The sequence below is a fragment of the Saimiri boliviensis genome, chromosome 5 (genome assembly GCF_048565385.1).
Source record: "Saimiri boliviensis isolate mSaiBol1 chromosome 5, mSaiBol1.pri, whole genome shotgun sequence".
Lineage (NCBI taxonomy): Eukaryota > Metazoa > Chordata > Mammalia > Primates > Cebidae > Saimiri > Saimiri boliviensis.
This window is the reverse complement of record NC_133453.1, coordinates 88,699,029-88,722,088: the sequence shown is the minus strand read 5'-3', so window position 1 is coordinate 88,722,088 and position 23,060 is coordinate 88,699,029. Positions and strand designations below refer to the sequence as shown.

The window sequence follows — 23,060 nt, the reverse complement described above, 5'->3', positions numbered from 1 at the left end:
CACAAAAAGGTATGCCTATTGTGCAAACACTGTAATGATGACTGGCCACCTTATCATTCACATTGCTTTGCTACAATCACCATAAATGGACCCCGGGCATTAAGATGCACTCGAAATTTCCTGCCGCACTGATAGCATTGCATATGTGCTGTAACATATGTGGCTATTACATTCATGTGCCTGGCTATGTACTGGAACATTTAGTACCTACACTTTCTATGATTCAGTTAAGGGTCCATGGTAACGAGAACCAGATCTGTGCACTATGGTTCAGTGGTGACTGTGTCCCACTACTACATCACAAATTCCCCACATCGGAGGTTGCATTTCATTCATGATTATGTGCCAAACTTAGAAAAACTGACTCCTTTTAATGCTGGCATCTACAGCATCCATTTCAGGCTGAAGTATTTTAGAACTCTTGCTGTGGAACCTCTTAGTTCGAGAGCAATTCAAGAATCTCTAGATTGTGACAGGCCATGTGTGTCAACCATCATGGGTCCTTTCATTGTCCCCTTGCAGTGATCTCGCCACCCAAGAAGAAAAGCAAACAGAGAGATGAAGGCAGAGGGGGAAATAGGAGATGGAGGAGTCATAGGATTCAGGAAATACAGTAAGCACTTAATAAATATTTGGTGAATAGAAAAATGATAAAAAATAAAAACTCTGAGGTTAAAACAGAATGATGGTGTCAAAATAATCCAGCAGAAAAAGGATAAGCAGTTTTAAGAGTTTCAGGAGAGTTAGAAGATGAGGTCATTTTAAAAGATTATTTCTAGTAAAAATAACTCCCTGGGTTACTTCTAAGTTTGCACTTAAGACACACTCCCTGTAAGACGAGAATCTTCTAAGAAACTATTCCTGTAAAAGATTAACAGAAGTGAGAGAGATGCAGTGTAATTCTTACTCAGAGTTTGAAAAACACCTTTTAGTATTTAAAAAGTCATTAACCGTGATCATTAATCAATAGAAAGGAATGTTCGCAGAACACTTAAAAGAAATGTTTGCTAAGGCAAGAAGTCAGAGAAAAGGAAGACATCCATGCCCAAGGCTGAAGACAAACGTTTTTCTTTTGCTTCAATAAATTAAAGCTGCTAGAAAAGAACAACTGACCAGAGGGGAACATTAGTGTACAGCATATAAAACACTGCCAAGTTCAGCAAAACCTTAGCTTTTTTTTTTCCATGCCAGTGATTGTTGAGAAATAGTTTCTTGCAAGCCTGTCTTAGACATTATGCTCAGAATTTACTCAACACCAAGAATTTGGAAAGTACTTTTATTTCCTTTACTATTTGATGAGAACAAGAATGAGTTACAGGCATTTTCAGTAAATCTCTATGCTTTAAAAAATTGTTTATAAGGCCATTTCATAATGTCAGTGCGCTTTAATTTGTTCACTCATGCTGGATCCTCTGCTTCCCCGTTTGCTCTGGGCTTCTGAGAATTATTTCCAAGCAAGTGACTATACCTTCAAGATTCCCAAAGCCATTCAGAAAAAAAAGAAGCCATAAGAACGCACTTGTTATATGAAGTGACTTAGCTGTGTAGAAAGAAGCACTAAGTTTTAAAATCCCACATGGAGTATCTTTGGACACTTACAGAAAACTTATTTGTATTTTAGCTGAAGACCGAGAATCAACTGAATTTATGGGGAGATAGTCCTCTATTTTGAGCTATTCCGTGCTTACTGTACATCTCTGAGGTCAGTGGGGAAACTTGTATTATGTTGTACTGTGTTATTTAAAGATGCTACTACCATATATGAGACAACTTTCGTTTTGCATTTTTTTAATCCTTCCCCTAATTTTTGCAAAAGCTGGGTGCTGGGTCAGCTACACAATTAACCACTGTGAACAAGGATATGGCTTTCAAGGTGGATGGACTGGGTTAAGTTCCAAGGCTCAGGACCCCACAGGGCAGAGAAGCAAACTAGGCTCATATTAGCATTAAACCTGTGATTCAAGACTGCAACATATTACTTCATTCTTAAAGACTTTTAGGACTTCCGTATTTTATATAAATTAACCTCGGGCAGTACTACGGCTCTTTTTTTATATAGGATGAAATCACTTAATCTAATTATGCCCCTTTTTTTCTTGTGATTTATAAAAGCATTGTGAAAATATTTTATATATGCAGATTTATCTGTTGCTACTATGAAGAATCTAAAAATTCCAAAGCCTTCTAGTTGAGGAAATGTTAGGCCAGATTCTGTAATCACCTCTATTAAAGAACAAAGCTAAACAGCTAAATCAGGAAGTAGATAATAAAAGACAGATCACATTTAGACAAAAACATGGTTACTTTTTTATTTGAGGGGAAAAAAAAGTATGTTTTAATAAATACTGCGGAAACATTGACCAAACAAACATACAAAGTGACTTCAACAGTTTAAAAAATGCAACAAAAGTTCTGCTTTATAACAGTTATAACTTATTTTCTTTTTACAATATTTAAATACAGAAAGCACTCGCCAGCTATTTTGTAATACTGCCCAAAGCATAATGCTGCATCAATCAAAGCATATTATGTTGGGAAAATGTCTGCATTTTATGGGAAATGACTGGAATGGTATTTTCTTGCAGAGACAAAACAAAGTGCTTGTAAGACATAGAACTGAGTGTTGTAATTACTTTAATCTCCTCTCCTGCCACAATTTAAGGGGAGCACAGCTTCAACACTTCAAAAATGAAGCATCATCATTGGAAAGAAAGCTCGTTTTCAACAAGCGCCAACAATAAACAGGTCAGATCTGGTTTCTTCTCTGAAAGAATCTCTAAAAGGAACTGGTCAAAAATATCTGTAAACTATTTCAAATGCTTATTATTTTATGGAACAACAGCGAATAAGTGCTGAACATGGACCTGGGCTGCATCTGTTCAGTGAGGTTTAGCAATCACGCTCTAGAAATGCCCTAGTGTTGTGTCAGGGCTGAAACTCTGTTACATAATCTTCCACTAGGGATTCTCTAAAGCTTGGGTAAGTGGGTTCTTCTCTTATCAGTGTTCATTTAATGAAAGTGATATAAACCAACAGATCCTCAGATGCTGCCAGTTTTGGAGCTTCCACCCAAAATAATCGTCCTTTTGCTTTGTATTTTTGGTAACTTAGTTCCAGACAGCTTTACTCACAAACTGTGCTTTCTGCTACTATTCTTTCCTTCACTCATTACCTCTTCCGCTGAAAACAGTAACTACATTTTTTCTCTCCTTGGATCATTCTATGACGTCAAACCAAGACACCTTTTGACTTTGCATTTTTATCAACGATGGCAAAAAAATCACACAACTTCTTTTCTAAACAGCGCACAAAAATATTACATTGAGCAATTTACCACTTTTTAATGACAATCACAATGAAGAACAGAACCATCAGACTGAGTAAATATCGACACTTTTTTTTTCCTATTTGATCTATGCGATCTTTGTAGTGTTGATCTATAAATCTTGCAAGATTGCAAAAGCTTTCCTTAGAACCATCCTACTCAGCTATCTTGAGGAAGGCAAGATTTCAAAGCCTCATAAAGTTTTCCTCTGGATACCCCCATGGGTCCTGATACAATTTCCATTTTAATGATGAGCTAGAAAGAAATTAGATCACATCCTCTAGAAAACTAAATGCTAAGGTCACAGTGCCAGTTCCCCAGTGAGGATGGTATATTAACATATACTTTTTGTAAAGGAGAGTAAAACATTTAAAAATTAAATCAAAGTGGAGATCCATGAATAGATTGTAACAAAAACAAAACAAAACAAAAAAAACAAAAATGCAAGCACCATTCAGAGTGTGATTTTTCTTCTTGGAGGTACTCGCATCCCCCCTCATCTTCCTCTAGCTCATTTGTATCTCTCACTTTTTGGCATATTTTTCAAGTCACGCTTCAAAACTCTTCCGTGTATTCACTTCTCACCACTTGGTCTACATGCCGAACCTAAGGACAGGATTCCAAAAAGATGTGCATCCTTTCAAACGCCTCCTAAGCCTCTGGTATACATGACTTTGGCTATGCACTTCATTTAGACTTCACCTTTTTGTTTGCTGTTGTTTTTTACACTAGATTCCTTTGTCCTCATTAAAGATAATGAAAGATTCACATCACAGTGCAGCTCTTCGCTTTGTCCTTTCGTAAGTCCGTAGCAACTGCCGAGAGTTCTGGTCTGCTAGGCATGTGTGAAATCCGCTTTGTGGCTCTCTGTGATTTGTTCCGCTTAACGTTTTTATTTGTCTTATTAACACATGCCAAGGTGGCAACGTGAAAAATGTCTCTGACGCTATTTTCGGACTGTAAAGCTGAGCATTCGATGTAAGTAGCAGCTCCAATCTGTTTGGCCATATTCGCCCCCTGCAAAGCAAAAGAAGGGACTTTAATCAGCAATAAGACTCTGGGGAAAAGTTAGCTAGTATCTTCTAATACCACAAAATAATACTGCATTGCAAAATGTTTGCTAATATGTTAACTGAATTTTCCAAGTGTCATTGCAGAAAAAAAAGTTGTTAAAATTTGAACTGCCTTATTTATTACTTCATAAATATTTGCAGTCAAGAGTCAGTCCTAAGATGCCCAACTGTCATGGCTCATTGAAGGTGTTAGAGCTCTGCATAGATGCTAAAGGCTGATCTTAATAGGTGAGGACCCTGGTTATTAAACACTTAATACAAGGTGATTCAAAGAAGTGGAGAGTGGAGCTAAGGAGGTGATTCATCTTCACTATCAACTGCAACCAAGAGTTAACTGGTTTTTCCAGGATCACAGCAAGCATGGAATAACCCAGAGAATCTTAGTGTAATAAGTTAGCTGAAGGTCATGAACATAAGCTCTGCATTTTCCACATAGCTCTGGCCGAGGCAAGGTGGCCTCTAGAGCCTGTTCCAGCACCTCATGGGGCACTTCATTTCTCTTTTCTTGAGGGTAAATGGCATTCAAGACTAGTGACTAGGTTGGACCAAAAACAAGGCAATGAATGAAATTTAAAATCAATTTTGAAATGTATGTGACTGTGTCTTACTTAGGGCCAAAATAAGTTGAGGAAAGGAATAATACTATTGTGACATCTGTTACTTTAGTGTGAACAATACCACCAATATACACAATAATAAGTATGTGCACATCAACCAAAACTACTTATTTCAAAAACCATATTTTTGTTAATGAGAAATGGAAGACTAAGAAGACTGCAGTGTTTAAAATGATGATTCTTAATAAAATTCTGGTATTTCAACATGAACTCTCTTTAGAATCGGGTTGTAGGTTTTAAGAGAATGAGCTTTCGAAACTGATTCTTATTTCTAAATACTTAGGGAAATGCTTATAGAAATGAAGACTCTGAAAGACGGTGTTATGGAGTGTTCCACTTTACTGGCAAGAGCCTTTTTATTGTGCTGCTGACTGTAAAATCAGATTACCTCTCTTAAAGAGTATTACTGATTTTGACCACATTCTCTCTTAAACCTATTTAACTTTAAACCTACTGGGGGTTGCAGAAATATACTAGGGTAGCATATCAACTGTTTATGTACTCAAATATCATGTAATTACACTAATAAAAGACAGCATTTTAAAATTTCACAACTGACCACTGGCTGAGCCTTTAGAAAAGTTAAATATTCCAATCTACTTTTTATGTAATTTATTATGCGTGATATAGTCCATTTCTTTCACTCCTTCTAAAACCTACTTCTTTTTGCTCATGGGCAACATACATACCTGGTCGTAGGACACTGGCGTCTGCCTGTGATTGGAGAGCTCTACTAATGTACTAACATCTGTCCGCAGATCAGACTTGCAGCCCACCAAGAGCATTTTGGTATTTGGACAAAATTCCTGGATTTCACCTTTCCACTATAAGAAAAAAACAAAACAAAACAAAAAGATTAAAAAGGAAGAAAGTAACGGTATCCATATCATGAAAACCATTTCTCCACTGTGGAGAAAGACACTTTAAAAAGATGTTAAAAAAGGAGTATCCCTTGAGATAAAGAAGCAAACTCTGCATTCATCTCCTGAATAGATGATGTTTTACTACTTTTTAAGTGTTAGAGAATGATTATTTATATTATGATCAATTCTCCCTCTCTGTGACTCATCTGTTGCTACTGAAAGAGACTTGGTAGATGTTGTCCAAAGGTAGGTTCAATAATTTCTTAATTATTGGTGTGTCTCAGAAAGATAAATTTGTCTTAAGAATAATTATAACCCTGAAGAGTGACCACATCCTCTGATATATGGATCTAATCCTCCTTAACTAGAAGGCTGGGGATAAGGCAGAGGCCACGCTATCACGAGTGTGCATTCCCTGATCCCATCAAGAAACACTGAAGCACACCACCGTGAGCTGAGGCTCTATTTAAGTACCTGAGATAGTAATAAAACAGAACATCCTGCCTTGAAGGAGAGTCTAATCACATGGTTGCATCAACACAGACCATGACATTTGCAAAAGAACATGTCTTGGGTGATCAGGAAGGCGTCTAGTCCTGTAGCTCATATGCCCTTCAGTTAAGTTTTTAAATTACATAAACTGTTAAATATTTCAATCTAGTCCAATTTGTCTAGTTGTTTCATGTTCTAACAAGAATTATTAGAACTTCAGCAATGCCTGTCTGGGAATTCCCACTGTCCTCTTTAAGAACAAGTGAGTGGCTTTTTGTGGCTTCATTTCCTCAAGCTTGAGCTCTGCAATAGCATGGAGTCAAGGGTTCAGGACACTCAGAGGAGACACCTGGTTACCGGAGGGCAGAGCCTAGAGAGGCTGAGAAGGGGAAGTGGTCCTTAATTCTTCCCAACCACCTTCACAAATATGTAAAGTGTTCTACTAACTACTGTGGCAGTGATAATGATGATTAAGATATAGCTGTGTTTTCTGGAAAAAATTCACAGAATAGTGGGGGTGATGAAGTCATGTATTAAGTATAACACTAGATAAGAGGGACATCCTGCAAGAATACCTTAAAAGATCACTAGAAGAGACATCTCCAAACCTAGAAGTGTACTTTGGGCAATGAACTCTAGTGTAAACACCAGTGGATTCAAAGAAATAATACACTTTCCATAAGAGCTCATTTTGTCCATTCCTTCCTTCCTTCCTTCCTTTCCTTCCTTCCTTCCTTCCTTCCTCCCTTTTTCCCTCCCTCCCTCCCTTCCTCTATTCCTTTCAGAATTATGGAATTATGTAGGAACATCTACCACATGCTAGGTGGCACTGGCATTAGAAGTGGAAGGTAAATGGGAAAGAAAAAATCCTTCCTACTTCAAGTCATTCTAACCTCCTCTTTGATAGTGAAGGACTTAAAAGGGTTCCATTAATCAAGACAAACCACAGGGGTTATCATGAGCCTTAAACCTCACAGGAATGTAAAACATACTCATTAATATCTATAAGGCCAAAGTCACTATTCATTTGGTCTTAGAAGCCAAAAGCAAAATAAAACAGAAGAAAGGCTTTTCATCATAAATTATGCAGAGCCTGATACTACATCAAGTAAAATCTCCAGTAAATAAGCAACCCCTTTTATCTCCAGACAGAACTAGACACGTTGTTATGCTGCTCTTCAACTGTGTAATGACTTTGGCCTCCCTCTGCATGTCTAGCAATTGTTTACAAGCATTAAAGACAGGAAAGGTGTATTCCTGCCTGAATTTGACAAGCATTAGCATTATTTGTGTTAGATATGTATTACTCAAAATTGAATGAAGCTAAAAAGGGGAAAAGAGCCTTTGATCTATTAAGAAAGTCATATTCCATTGTACTGTTTGTAATATTTAGTAGAGACAGAGGATGATTATACTTCAAATCTTGATTTCACAATGACACACAAGCCAAGCAATCAAACATAATAGGGGAATGTAAACTAATAAAAACACACAAAATACAAACAAATTCCACTAAAAATTGAAACCACAAAGACAAAACCAACCCAGCCAACTGCGTGAGTGTTTGTCTTTCTCAATCCCTACCACACTCAGACTGGGCTGCATGGGCCACCCCTCAGCTGACACTGCCTTGCTCTCAGCCACGTCCAGTGTCTAAGCCAGTGAGTGGAGGACAGGGAGTGCTCCACCAAGGGTTTGACTCTGAAACCCCCCAGCTCTCAGGCCAGGGCTGAGAAAATAGCAAGGGATGAATAAATGCTGGTCTATGGACGAGCATGGCGTGTGCCTTCTACAACTACCTGGAGGCTGAGTCCCGGCTGCTGGAGGTCAAGAAATGCCCCTTCCTCCCACTGGCCTCCCTAGTTCCTGTGGCCCATCGTGTAATAGGGTCCTCTTCTTGATCCCCACCCTGGTTCCTTTAATCCATAGCTTCCTTAGTTAGGTTCCTTCTTTATCGATGGAACCTGACTTATCTTTGCCTACATAAACTACGTATATGTATGTATATGTTATAATTTAAAACATGTTCACAAGCACTGCTTCTATATTACTAGAAAGATACCTGATCATCAGACAATTCACATTATCCGATGTCTGAGGACATACCCCTCTTCCTCCTATACTAGTTCTAGTTCTGTTTCTAATAAGTAGCGCCATAACTAAAGCACAGCTTCTTTATTAAAATAGCCATCATTACATTCCTTTCACTATCTGAATTGAGGTCAAATGCAAATCTGTAAACTAAGGTGCAATCTGTTGAGTCACTGAAAGAAGGAAGGAAGACATGACTATGACAGTCATCAGATATAACTGTTTTTAGCTGTGCCATTTCCACTCAAAGAACAAACATGCAGGCCCTTAAAGGGTATTTTGTTTCAGAGCTTCATAAAATAACATTTCAAGCAGGTTCATCACCAAAACTGCGATACATATGTTTGGAAACCCCTTTTGGTGTGAGGGGGTTCCCTCTGGTGTGTAATTACCAATTGTAAGGCAGGGAATTGACTAGAGTCTTTGAGCTCCCCCGCAAACCCCATGTTTCTATTTATACATCACCCGGTACTGAACTGTGTCATCATTCCCCAGCACTTGCCTTTTTGAGAACACTGTCCAGGGTCTCCGGTCTACTGATGTCAAAGCAAATCAGCACGGCGTCCGAATCAGGGTAAGAGAGGGGGCGGACATTGTCATAGTAAGGAGAACCTGAGAAGAAATGAAGATACACAAGTTTTCAGATGAGAGTCCTCTTGTCTGCCATGCATTCACTCTACCCTTTCGGCTAAGTCCCTTGACTGTCACATCACAACCCGACCCCCACTTCCTTGAATTCTTAAAAAAGAATTCAAACAGGCACACAAAAGCCTGCTTAGAAATAGATGATGAATGAAGCCTTTCATGTGTCTGACATAAATTCAAGAAGAGGGCCAGGATCTTAAGGTGAAATCTGTATGGTTCACAGAGCAGGGCCTAAAGTCACCTGGGTGAAGTGGGGAAGCACCTGGGGCCAGGTGGTCTTAAGTGCAAACCTGCACTCAAGAGGGAGGGGCAAGGTACTTTTAGGACTCTGTGCCTCCAGTTCTTCACTCATAAAATGAAGATGTTGACAACATACATACATACCTGAGATTAAGCAAACCCAGCAAGTGCCTGGTATTTAGTAAGGGATCAATACATATTAACTATGGGTATTATTGTTATATTACCGCTACTGATAAAAGCTGAGTGGTAGCAAGAATCATAAACTGAGCTACGTCTTGGGAAAGTGACCAAAAGTCAAGATCAATCTGACAGTAGGACGAGGGTGAATGAGGAAGACTGGAAAAGAGTGGGTTCAACCACGCCAAGAGAAACCACAGTAAATCATACCAGTGTCACCCATCTTCAAGTTATCAGTTTAGATAGACCACTGACCTTTGAGCTTGCTTATTTTAACCCTACGTAGATTTTCTTCCTGCTGCAACCAAAAATAATAAATGTCATGTCACTTATATAGGGTCATGTCACTTTTTTACACAGTCCCATCTCTGAGAGTGACACTGAGATACGATCCAAGGGTCTTCACCTGAATTAAATCCAGAGTACCCTAAAGGGTCAAGGCACTAGCCAATTAATTTAAGCACAGAACTCTCTAGTCATTTAAGGTTCTTCCATTCCGTTATTCCAAAGGATGGACAATTACATGAGGCCAATAGTTATGAAGTGATGTGTGACAGGAAAACTAAATACAGCCTTCCAAATGCTGCTTGTTGAAGAAATCATTTTTCATATACTGAGATTTCACAAGCATCACATGAACATGATTTTACTGGGCAAATACATACACACATATGTATCTGACTCCAGAGTAGAAAAAGAAAATCTAAACCACCAAACTCTTTTTAAAAGTCTATTTCATTTTGACATCACTTTCCATTTTGAGCAGAAAAACGGGACATGTTGTCCCCTGATAAATCAAAACCTCAATAGGCAAAGTCAGGAAGAGAGACTCAAAAAGCAGCTTTAAAAAATATCACTGTTTATACTTCCATCAAAACAACATTTGCTTGGAGGCTGTTCTTGTGATCTAAAAGACACTATAGTCAGGGGCATCACCCTCTATTCACACAGTACAATCTGGGTCCCTGGCATCCACTGTGGAACCCCAGGCAACAGTGGCTTTTCCGCTAGCCGCTTTACACTGGAGAGTGACAACTTGAAGCCATGTGTGTCTGCTAAGCAAGGAAGAAAAGAATGTTACAAGAATCAGGAAGAAATGTGTGAACAAATAGAGTGAAGTCAGAACTGTTCATGAGCTGCCTATCTACATCTGGAACCAGGACCATGGTATAACAGAGGCTGACAGCTGAAAGATATTTCCCAAAAGCTTAAAGAGTTTAGAGTTTAAAAAGTCAAGTTATTTTAAATATTAAGGTATATTAGAATGAGGCTGTCTCTGAAAATGACAAGCTGTGGCTGCCTTGGCAGTCACTGAAAGAACTCTGAGGTGAATAGAATAATTCACAAATAGTTCACTCATTTGAACACTTGAGAGGCATCAGAAACAAGATGGCTGAACATTATTTATGGCTACATTAGTATTTCTGTATTAATTCTGAGAAGTTCACGCTTTCTCAACTACAACCTTTCCTGTTTCTGTGTCCAAAGCCTAACTCCAGCAGAGCTCCTGCTGTAAACAGTTGAATGACTCTTTCCAAACAGGCAGTCAGAAAAGTCCAGATCACAGAGTAGAGCTCCAAATACTGGCCATATAAAAGACAGTTTCCTCTGTTCCTCAAAGTCAGCGAGAGATGACCTGATCCCAGAGCCAGGAAGGCAAAGCTGCCAACAGGATTGTCAGAAACCTAACCAGGCCTCAGAGATCTCCTTTCCCAGAAATCACTCACATCAGGAAAAACCACTGTCTCTCTGTGGAGAGCTTCCAGTCTCAAGCAGACCTGATCTTTAGAGGACTGGCATCTCCAGGTACCTGCTCCTTTCAGGATATGATTTGTATGGCCTGAGAGTACCAGGGCTTACATTCCAGATGTAAGACGACTCTGTGACAATGGAGACCATCTTCAAATACAAAAAATAGGAAAAGCGGTTGAAGAAATACAAAGAGGGTAAAATAGTTTAATTAAAATTGAGACTGCCAGGAAAATCCCGAGGAATGGTTTCAACATTCGGGTCACCACGTGGCTGCTGGGAATTACCCCTTCCTTTGTGGACTGTGTTTCCCATCCCCCACCCATATTATGGCCACAAAGGAGATCTGGTTTTATGCTCTGCCCTCTGTCCTCTGCTGGAGATTGCTACCTATTAAAATCAAGTGGGCTGGCTTCTGTGCTTAGTGCATATATCCAAATATCTGCCAAATTAGGCTTTGGCCTGATTTTAAAATGAAACAGGGTTCTCCAGTTAAACCAGATTCTCAGGGAAGTTCTGCTATTTTTTTTTAATCCAGTTAAAAGTATGAGTGAAAATATATATGTTATGTAGTATAAAGGTTCATGAGAAATAAACCACCGTGCTTGTAAAGGCAGGCAGGTAATTTTTAAGAGCTTTAATATGATCTAATTAGGGATGACACTTTGATCCCATTCTATTAATTTTGCTAATGAACAGTGCTGCTTTCAGATCAACAAGAGTGTCCAAAAGTACTAGTAAAACTGATTCCCATATTTCTTAGTTATAAGCAGAATTTGACCATCGATGACAAGAGTAATTTATTAAAAACAAGACCATTTATTTACTATATTTTTGATAGGTTAAGTTTATCTTAAACTTAGGAAATATCTATTGTCTCTATTTTTTATAGTGAAAAAAATTGATATAGAATTATCAAAGAACTATCCTACCAGGAAAGATGTAATTCATCAGCTAAGCAGGACTTTCAGGATAAAAAACAAACAAACAAACAAACAAAATTTAAAAAATTTAAAAAACACACAACACACCTCCTGTGTAACTTTACAGTGTTTTCTCTGTGTTTAAGAACTTGGAATTCTTCCTTTTCTTCCCCATAAAGCCCAAGAGACTGAACAAAGGAAGTAAGGCAAGCAAAGCTGGAGAGGGCATGGTGGAATCACAGGCATGCGTGAGATTACACAAGCCAAAAGAAGAGGAGGAATTCCAGGAATGACTCTGTGAAGTGAGAAGCAATATAGAGAAGCAGAAATGACACCAAAGGAAGGAGCTGAAAGTAAGTGGGTAAAGGAGGAACAGTACCTGCCCCTAACTCCTAGATCCCTCCAGAAAAGTCTTGCAACACACTGTGAAGGTAGACCCCAAAATAATAATAATAATTACTTCTACAGGTTTTTTTAAAGATGCACGTGAAAAACTCCTAAGGTGCTGACTATAGAACTAAACACATCACAATCAAGAGGGCTCAACACTTTTTACTATGTATGAAAGTATTCAACTTCAACTTCAGTGCATGGTAGGTATTGATATACATAGAGTGTGTGCTCTAGTACCTAAGAATGGACTACAGTTAAAGTCCAATAACATTTAGGTACTGCGTTTTGTTTGTCAAATAAAACTCTTTTCAGCATGTGGAATAGGCTTCATGAATATGGAAATTCTCAGATGCAGCACTTCTCTGGTACTATATAAAACTTTAAGCTCACAACACTATTCCAAGGTCATTTTTAAGCAACCTGCCAGACCTCCGAAGGGAAAACTTTTGGAAACTCTGTAAAGAAATAACTACACTATGTATGCAAAATGTGTAACCTCCTCCCCCAGAAAATATAGTTGAAAGTCTTTGCTGGGGATAGATTGGAACAAGCATATGATTGGGACTCTCTGAGTTTCTCAAGTTTGGCAAACATCAGCAAAGTTCTAGAGAGCTTTTGAAATTTCAGATCTATCCATCTTTGTATTCAAGATCATTAATTCTGGGTGAGAGTGAAATTTCCAGCCCAAGAATAGTCACAACGTGCCTCACCCAGAAACTAATTCTTCAGACACATACCTACCTGCTGAAGTCACCCTTTCGCAAAGATAGAACACACCATATATGTACATAATTAAATGTATATGTAAGAAGATTCCTGCCCAAAAGGGAGGCTTTGCGGAACCCTTTGCAAAACCAGTTTAAAGTCTAAACACTGTGAGGCGTTGGAAAAGTTGAAGAATTGAAAACTCCTCTTGTTGAATATTTCACAAATATAACTTATTTAACTTGAACCTTAATTTGAAAAGCTTCCCGTTCCCCCTTAAGAAATTATTACCAAGAACAGTAAGTTAAAACTACTGCATATTTTTTGGACAAGAAAAGTAGATTAAGTTTTGGTATTTTTAGTGACCACCACGAGCACATCTGAACCCAGCAGCAGCTAACATGTGAGACAGCATGATTCGCCCAATTATTATAAGATTGCATTTCCTCATGCCATCTCTAATCAGAGTAAAAGCTTTAAATTAGCAGCAATCTCAAGAATGTGAATCAAGTCTGGGCAGAGCTTTTGTATCTGACTCAATACTAAGACTGTTTAGTTCTCATCTCAAGTAGTCTGCATGACAAATACCATGCCTGAAAATATGCAACAAACACTTCCAGGAATAATATTTTGTTTGTCTCTTCCATCGATTCAGATAATCAGAATTATGAACAGATGTTATACAATTTTGTGGGCATTTATGTGTTGCTATTAAAATGGAATAAATATTTTCTATTTCTGGGGGCAATGTAGATACAAAATTAGAAAGTCAGAGAGGTAGCTATGTTTGGCCTTTAAATAAAGCTGTAGCTTTAAACTCCTAATCTTATTGAGATACTTAAAAATATGTAAGAATCAAAATATTTTACTGACAGTGGAACCATGATAGGTCAAGAGCTTTAGTGAGTAGAGTATATGTATATGTATATCCTTAAAATAGTATATAGGGATAATGGATTAAAGTTTTTGTTTCATATCATATCTAAGAATCAGATTTCTTAGGGTAGAATCCCATGAGTGAATTCATCTTTCCACCAACTATGTCATCAGGCTCATTTTTCAAAACCAATGTGTACAACACCTGGTCAAACTTCTGAGACAACATGCATTCCATGTTAATAAAATGTCTGTTTTGCCAAGAGGGACTCTTGAGAAAGTGGCCAATACGTAGCAACTGAGAAGACATTTAAAGGATATCAGAAAATGACTGAGCCATGACTAATTCATTTGGCACAGACCACCAGGCACCATGAGCTAACTGAAGAAAGTATTGGTCCTTGGTGTCATATTTACATGCAAAAGAACTGGATTAATGAGGAAACATCTGGTTATTTCAGGTGGTATCAGAATGACCAATTTGGACGCTTTATTGAAATGTGCAACTTAGCAAGAAACCAAATTGGAAAAAAAACAGCACTAAATGGGGCTAAAAAACAAATCTACAGACATATGTAGACTTAGAAAGAGCATTCATACCTCCGCCTCCCGTTTTGGGGAGGTTCCATGATTTAAATGGAAATTATTGCATGGTGGACAAATTCCCAAATGTACTGTTTTGTGTACTGCTTATCATCCAACCTAACTTACTGGATGGTACTCACTACTATCCAAACTATCTTATTGAATGGAAACCACCATCCAAACTATCTGCTTTACCTTAACCCAGCTCTCTTAAAGAGTTTCAGTGTGAAAACCCAAGTTAAGAATTAAACCTAGTTTTGACACCCTAAGCTCCAACAAATCATTACTACCTGATAAAATAACTGGTTTCCTGCAATTTTGCACTTGACATTCAAATCCCAAGCACCCATGCTTCTCTGGATCCTTCCTAAATTTTTAACCTCTTCCTTTCTCCAAGAAGGTTAGTTTAAGTTATAATTCTCAGCTTCCAGAAACTTGTTTTCTCTGAGAGCCGCTAAATATAAGCATATAAGTCATGAGTTAAGGAGTCTGGGCTACCCATGTGACCTTCAATAACTCTTTGGATGTTGCTGCTCCTGGAAAAGTCCAACTTTAGAACCTCCAGGCTCACCCTCCTATAAACAGGTACTATAGCACTAGATAGGAAGAAGTCTTTCTATGTCCTCTGTTTGTCTTGTGGGTATTCGAAGAAGTGTATCAGGGAAGAAGGATGTCCTTACCCTGTTCAAGTCTCAGTCTACAGGCATCTCCTCCCATCTAAACACCTGACACTTAATCTAGGCTCCTCATTTGATTTCTTTTGTTAGTTTGGAAAAGCCTGAACATTTCAAATTTCATTGTCACTCATGTTTTAACCACATCTGCCTTATCGCATGGTGAAATTGTGAGTACCTAAGGACAGAAGCTGCTCTAGCCCAGCTCTGTACCCCTTCCATAGCACCTAGCAGATTGTATGCACACAGAAAGCCCTAAACTATGTTTATTGGTTTTATAATCATTTTATATGTCTTATCCAGATGTGTTCATTTATATGCTAAATCACTAAAAAAGTGGGGGGGAGGGGAAGAGAGAGAGAGCAGTGATCTCTTTTTAAACCGCTTTTCTGGATTAATTATATACTAATCTCCAGTACTGCTGAACCATTTCCATCCCTATTAAGAAATATTTCATTAGAGAGCTTGTCACCAAGACCATTCTTCATACTTGATGTCTAAGCTAAATATAACAACTTAGATAGACTTCTGTTTATAGAGAAGTTTGTCCTCAAATTAAGGCCATGAGTTAATTAAGATTTTTTTTCCTCCCTTTTTCTGTAAGTATAAGAAATAAAGACTACTACCTTAACTGTTAATAATGCTAAAAACTAAAATAGGAAGTACTAACTTTAGCACTCAGGGCTTGAAAGCGGCTTGGATCATGACAAGATTCAAAAGAGTATTCATGAGGCAATAGTATAGGTATTGTGGGGAATTTTAACAGCTGAATTGAATATATTAAAAGTAATAATAAGCCTTAAATAAAATGTGCATTAACTTGCCTTGGTTAAAAGCTGGAATGAATGATTATTACTCCCTAAATCACATGTGCTGAAATTATACTGCAATCAAATCTCTTAGGAAAAGATACTGTGATCCTTAAATGACTACATTTCTATTATTAGTAGGCATTTGGCTTCATGCTACAAATTACTTCTATGCTTGGTAAATGTGGCCAATTTCAAAGCACAAGGTATTAGAATTACTTTGCTTGTACTTACTATTTACAATGTCCAAATTATTACCCATTGTTTCGAAGAAACTCATTGGGTGAAATTTGAAAATCAACGGGAGCATTTCTTCAACTATTAAGAATGTTCATTTTATCATGAAAAAAATATTTTTTAGGAAAATAAAATAGTTATGGGCCTTAAAAATTACCTCTTTTAGATGATTCATACAGCATTTTTACAAAGATTTTGTTTATTTTGGAAGGGGGCTGGAGTACTGTAGCCCTACGAATCGACTGGCAAAGTGCCTTTGGTGGTCGCTTTAACTGCTGTATGCAATGGGAGGAGTGGGGCAGCTCCTTCCTATCTGAAGAGGATCCAGAGTATCTATAAGCCCTAGGATGTCTGACAAAGGAAAAACATTGCAACCAAGTGGAAGAGGGCACTGGAGTTCAAGAACCTGACAAAATTGGGTACATCATGAGCTGTCAATGTATTACACCCTAAACCGGAAGGGCTTCTTTTTCTCCACTACCCTACCTGAACTGTATGCTTCTTAGGGGCAGGACCATACTTAATTCACACTGTATCTCTAAGGTCTAACAAGGGACATGTTTATAGTAGATGTGGAAAAAGGAAGCGATGGATGGAAAAAGGAAGGAAATATTATGTTACTGTGCCTCAAAAAGCAGGAAATGAATTATTATTTTTTTCTCTCGGTGCAAAGAGACTTCACATATCCTACTTCCACTTGATATTTCTTCCCACATCCAAATTGGCAGAGTTTTGTCTATGCATGATCATGTCTGCTGGGCGAAAAAGCATACCCCCAGGAGAAGCTGTCCAACTAAAGAGTCCAGAAAAGAGAGGAACTGTTTCTATCTTCTAAATGGTTGCCCTCCTGCTAGGAGGGTAAACAGGACAGGAAATATCATTCGAAGGACAATGTTCACCTCATCTCTCTCCCTATGTAAGTCAGGCACACCCAATTTTTCCTATACAAGTCTCTTTCACAAAGTTATAGGAGGGAAATAGAAAGTTTAATTTATCTGACTTTTAGAACTTTGCAGACTTGGCTTAGATCTTTTTCTCCAGAGTTAAATTGATGGCCTTTGGGGGGAAAAAAATATCAAGAGGCATAAGGCATACGCAATTATTTTTACAATCTGAACTAAAATGTCTTAATAGGCAAAGAAAATGTCAAACATTTACCACAAATAATCCTGTCCAGAAATTTGCCATGAAGAGCTTGGAATTAAATGGAAAAATGTTAAAGATCCTTGAAATAGTTAGCTGCTGATGCAACTAACTAACTAAATAATTCCTGTTAGATATATACAACAAACCACCTTTGGTGGAAGCAGGCTGTTCTTAGAATTTCAGTAAGCAGTGCTTGGTGACGTGTGTTTAATTAACTAGCATTTCACCTCATGAACAACACAATGGAATTATAAATAATTCCCTTATGCCTCTTTTTTCCATTTGTTTAAATCTAAATTCTAACTAAGATTTCATTACTGGATAATTTTGCAGTACAAAATTTTCTAACCTCATTTTCAAACCTTTGTTTGAAACACATAGGTTTTGGTTTCATTAAATAAAAAGACAAATGATTATTTCACTACAAACTCCATTTCAGGTGATTATATTCAATTCGATGAAAGGTACTGTTTATAAAGTTGCCATTCTTTGTGCACAGGTAATTCTGTGTGAATAAATGTCAGAGAACCTCATCTCCTTGGAAACTATGCATATCATTACTCATTTATTCATTCATCAGATTTTATTGGATAACTACTGTGTGCAAGGCATTGTCCTATGTGTGCAGAGTCTACAAACTGTAGAGTTTTCATCAAATGCAGTAAGATACCTGAAGTGGTATTTATCTGCACATTCCAAGGCCAGCCCACATTTTGTTTATTTTCTAGCCTATATCAAATAATGTGCCTTTTCTCCCCTAAAAAGGTCAATTTAGCCCTTTAGGCATCCAATCCAAAATCTCCGCTGGTGGTCCTGTGACTCTTGAAGCTTGAGATAGAGAATGCATAGCCCAGCATTCCTATAAGACCACCCGTTCCCCCTCCCTATCAAATGGGTTTCATTCCTAAATCCACCAGGAAGCTTGCCTCTGCCCAGAGCCTAGCTTGCTCTGTAGGCTGTGAAGACCCCAGCACTGGATTCCAGATCCCCTGAGACTAAGAGCTGAAACCAACCAACATCCTGGGAAACAAAAAGACCTGCCTTGTCCAGCGTAATAAAGCCAAGAAGTGTACAGCTGGGAGAGAGCCTGTACATCATCTAGCTCAGTGTCCTCTTTTTACAGATGATGAAAATGAGACCCAGGGAGGTAGCGGATTTGCACGCAGAAATCCATGGTAACCAAGAGCTAAGATCTAAACACAGCTTTGTATCGACGACTGGATCAGACCCACTGCTCCATCCCGTGCCAAAATAATTTTTATCGTGCATTAGGTCCAAACAGGGCTGCGGGTGGGGGCAGGGAGTATCGGTGCTTATTATTGGTACCACACCAGCTGTCACATCCACTAGGCATAACGAATACATACCATGATATGTCTAGGAATCAGAGCCCATTAAGTACGAGGCTGTATAATAATTCTGATGACAGAAACTACTGAAATAAGGAATCACTTGAATTCTGTCTACCAACACCTTCTCTATAGTTTGGTGTCTGTATACAACCGCCAATACAAAACAAGGCGGCAAAGTCCTGACTCTGCTGCTCTTGGAACCGTTCAAAAAAGACCCCGACTCTCCAGGGGGAAACAAAATCAGCCCTTCTCACTGCAGCAGTCGCAGCATCTGGCACCGACCGTGAGAGGCGCTCGCTCTTGCGAGACTTCTCTCTTGCCTTTGTGCAGAGACCGCCTCTGGCGACCCTGTCAGTCTGGTTTCTTCCTCTTGCTCTCAGATCCCCGGCGTGCCTCGGGGGCTCCAGCGGTTCAAGCCCAGGGTTGTGGGAAGCTCACAGAAGCACCTCCACGAGGCCACTCCCCGCTGGGCGCGGCTCCACCTCGGGGCCTCCCCGCCTGAGAGTAAACCTGCTTGTTGGCACTTGCGCGTTCCTCCTCGCCAGTTTCACCTCGGATTTGGCTCGGTCCGCTAGCAACCCAGCTCCCGGCTAAACTCCCAGCCCTAAGCAGGGGCCTCGACCCAGCATTCCCAACGACTCCTGCTTTTCCAGAGGCGACACCCTTCTTGGAAACAGACTCGCCAGACACCGCTGGTCAGGGTGGCGGGTGCCTGGGTCCCAGACCAAGACCTTAGATGGTGCCCCCCTGCCACGCCCCGGTCTTTGACCTGGCCCAAACCCCTAACTCAGCCGGGGGGCCGGATGGCTTCCCACCGATAGGGTATCCAGCCCTCCCTAACACCGAGCGCCAGGTAGGTGGGTGGGCGCATGGGAAAGCAATAACCCGGCCTTGAACCTCGGACCCATGAATATAACCCAGCGCGGCGCCAATAATTCAAGTAGACGGGAAGGTCAAAGGCGAATAGCGCTGCCCGCGGACTTGGAGGCGAGCAGAGTGGGGGATGCAAGAGAGGTCAGGAGGGGCTGGTGTGGTGGAGGGGAACCGCGTGATCACTGGGATGGAGTGGGGGAGAAAGGGAGGTTCGGTACAGGTGGGCACCGAGACGCCGCGGGCGGCCGGCGGCTCAAAGAGGAGGCCCAGCGGCTGCCCGGCCTCTGCGCCCTAGCGCATTCCTGGCTATAGGCGTCACGGGCGCCGCGGCTGCCTGCGCTCAGTTTCTCTCCCTCAAGAGCGGCAATCGCACGTAACCGCGTCGCCTCGGGGATTTTCTCCCGCCTCCCACCACCCCCGCGGCGCTCCCCGCCTTCCAGCCAACCAGCAGGTTAGATCAGTAGGGGCGCCCGCCTCGAGCCAGGAGGCTCCGCTGGGGCGCAAACGGAGCCTCCGCACAGCCCCCAGCGTCTGACCACCTCGGCCGCCCCAAAGCGACCAGACCACGGCTCCGCGGGCAGACTGCGCCCGGCCACCTGGCCACTAGTGGCTCCAACCGCGGGGTCAGCCTGCGGGCACACGGCGCCCTCCTCACCCCAATGCCATTTCCTCGTCCACGCTGCCGTCTGCCGCCCCCACCCAGAAGGAATACAATTTTCGCCCAGCAGGGACCGTGGGAATCCCTCGGAAGGGGCAAAGTTAATGGAGGGGCGCAAACGGCTTGTAGCCCGCGGTTTCCCGAGACCCGCCGCGCATCCCCCAGCGGCTGGAAACCCGCCCCAAGCGCCACGCGGTCCTACCACTCTTACCCGAAGTGTCCCACAGGCTCAACTCTATTCTTTGTGTGTCGATTTCAAAACTGGCCGTGTAATTCTCAAACACTGTAGGAACGTAATTCTGGATAGACAAAATGGGCAAAAGAGGAAGGAAAGAGGGCGAAGAGGTTATCTTAAAACGCACGAAACCCATTGCACACCCTTTGAAAATCGCCTCCCCGCTCCCCAATTAAGAAAGAAAACCCTCACACACATCAGACCACACACTAAGCACATAGACCCTTTCCGAAATTCCTGTCCTACTCCCCGCTTGCTCCACCCGGCTCTCACAGACGTGCTGACCCTAATCTCCAACCCCGGGTTTTGCACACAGGAACGAACAAGTTTCAGGAGCTAACCAGCCCATGTGCAGGCGCGTCCCAGCCATGAAGCTTCCAACGCACTTTCCCTTTCCCCGCAGTCTAACCAGGGGAAAGTAGTAAGGGGAGAGAAAGAAGGCTTTTTTTTTTTTTAAGAGAAACGGGTGGAAGCGGGGAAGCCCACCTCAAGACGGGTATCCCACGGGCCTACCTCCTCCGGGAAGCCGCGGCCGGCCACACTCACCTCGGGGAAGCAGTCTTTGGCGAAGACATGGAGCAGCGCAGTTTTTCCACACTGACTGTCTCCCACCACAACTATCTTGCATTTCACGTTCTGATTAGGATCCATGATAGATTTGCTGGATAATTTCTGGCTGGCTCTTCTCTCCTTCATTGATGTTGCCTTATTTTCTCTTGGAACAGGAATTTTCTCTTATGAAGAAAAAATATATATATGTCTATATTTCTCTCTTTATAAAAAGCAGATATAAAAATAAATCGCAAGGCTGATGGGAAACCCCTGAAACGCGGTGCCGACGAGGAGGAGAGCGAGAGGAGCAGGCTCGTTACTCCCCTCCAACAAGTTTTATGCCCGACTCCTCACCGCGCCTCCCAAGTCCAATTCCGATCCGACTGCTTTGTTTCACGCTCTCTGCGCGGCTTTATACTCCCTGCCTTCCAATCCTCTGCTTTCTCAATGAGAGGAGGAAACTGATCTGCCTCCTCCCCTTTTGTGGAGCCTGGGAGTGAGCGCTCTGCGCTGCTCGCAGAAAATGTAAGCAGTGCGCCCTCTAGGGTGCCCGTTAGGGATCTATTTCAGACCGAGGCTCTGGGACAACGCCAAGACCCCAAAGATGCTTTGTTGACAAGTCCAACGGGGCAAGGTGGGAAACGGATATCTATGCATATTGATTTGAACTACAATTCCTTTAAATACAGTTTAATAGGGGATTATGTCTAGAAGCCTCATAAGCATTTACGAAAACAAAAACATTTACCACCCTAGTTAAAGCACAGTTATAAAACATAGAAAGCAAATCTTGGGTACTGAAGAGTTAAGGTTCTATTTTTTTTCTTTTCTTTTTTTTTTTTTTTTTTTTTTTGAGATGGAGTTTCGCACTTTCCAGGCTGGAGTGCAATGGCACGATCTTGGCTCACCGCAACCTCCGCCTCCTGGGTTCAGGCAATTCTCCTGCCTCAGCCTCCTGAGTAGCTGGGATTACAGGCACGCGCCACCATGCCCAGCTAGTTTTTTGTATTTTTAGTAGAGACGGGGTTTTACCATGTTGACCAGGATGGTCTCGATCTCTCGACCTTGTGATCCACCCGCCTCGGCCTCCCAAAGTGCTGGGATTACAGGCTTGAGCCCCCGCGCCCGGCCCTATTTTTTTTTTTTTTTTTTAATGGTTTGTGTCAAGCACATAGGTCATGGACCAATAGATCAGCCTGTTTATTCCCGATGCAAGAACTGGTGTGGCTGGGTCACAGTAGTGGAATGGCTTCTGAAATCTGTCAGTTTCAGTCATAAAGGTGGAGGCAGAAAGGTTTTGAGGAGTGGGGACAGGAGGTGGGAGGCGAGAAGAAAGAGAAGTGGAAGATGCTCATGACTGAGTGACAAAGGCCATTGGAGACTCAACCCTACTGTGCTCGGGACACAAATACTTGTCAGCTGAGTTGCACCTCTCCGCATTTGCAGGTGAGAGGTGGACAGATTTTGATACTGTCTGTTAATGATTTATCTATAGCCTCCTCCATCTTCGTGGAATCAAAGTACCCTAGGCTGGACTCAGAAGGCACAAACACCTTTAGCTAAAAAATGCAGGTACAACCCTCCACTCTCTCTTCTCCCCTCCTCCACATCTATCTCCCTAGCCCTCCAACTCTTCCCCCAAAGCAAGAGTCTTAGAAAGGACCAGAATAGCCCACACATTTGTTCTTTTTCTATCAGAAGTCTTTCTTTTTCTCATCTTCCTCTCGTGCACCGCAAATGCGCAGGAGGTTTCAATCGTTACACTGT

The 23,060-nt window shown here is 41.0% G+C and overlaps 1 protein-coding gene across 1 annotated transcript; it reads right to left on the bottom strand.

The window, feature by feature from the left end:
• Positions 1–2,295: 2,295 nt before the first annotated feature.
• Positions 2,296–21,709, bottom strand: RND3 (Rho family GTPase 3). Its single transcript, XM_010330268.3, has 5 exons — positions 21,288–21,709; positions 20,718–20,805; positions 8,964–9,073; positions 5,705–5,839; positions 2,296–4,342 (listed from the first exon to the last, which is right to left on the bottom strand). Exons 1-5 carry the CDS (start codon positions 21,435–21,437, stop codon positions 4,091–4,093), a joined length of 735 nt encoding a protein of 244 aa, XP_010328570.1. The 5' UTR covers positions 21,438–21,709; the 3' UTR covers positions 2,296–4,090.
• Between the last annotated feature and the right edge of the window lie 1,351 nt (positions 21,710–23,060).

What these genes read in the sequence shown, in the direction of transcription:
- RND3 (XM_010330268.3), bottom strand. Translation starts at nt 21,437, where the DNA reads ATGAAGGAGAGAAGAGCCAGCCAGAAATTATCCAGCAAATCTATCATG. An exon ending in CCAAAGACTGCTTCCCCGAG is followed by an intron (nt 20,806 to 21,287) that starts GTGAGTGTGGCC and finishes TTGTCTATCCAG; the next exon opens with AATTACGTTCCTACAGTGTT. An exon ending in GAGCCTGTGGGACACTTCGG is followed by an intron (nt 9,074 to 20,717) that starts GTAAGAGTGGTA and finishes ATTTCTTCTCAG; the next exon opens with GTTCTCCTTACTATGACAAT.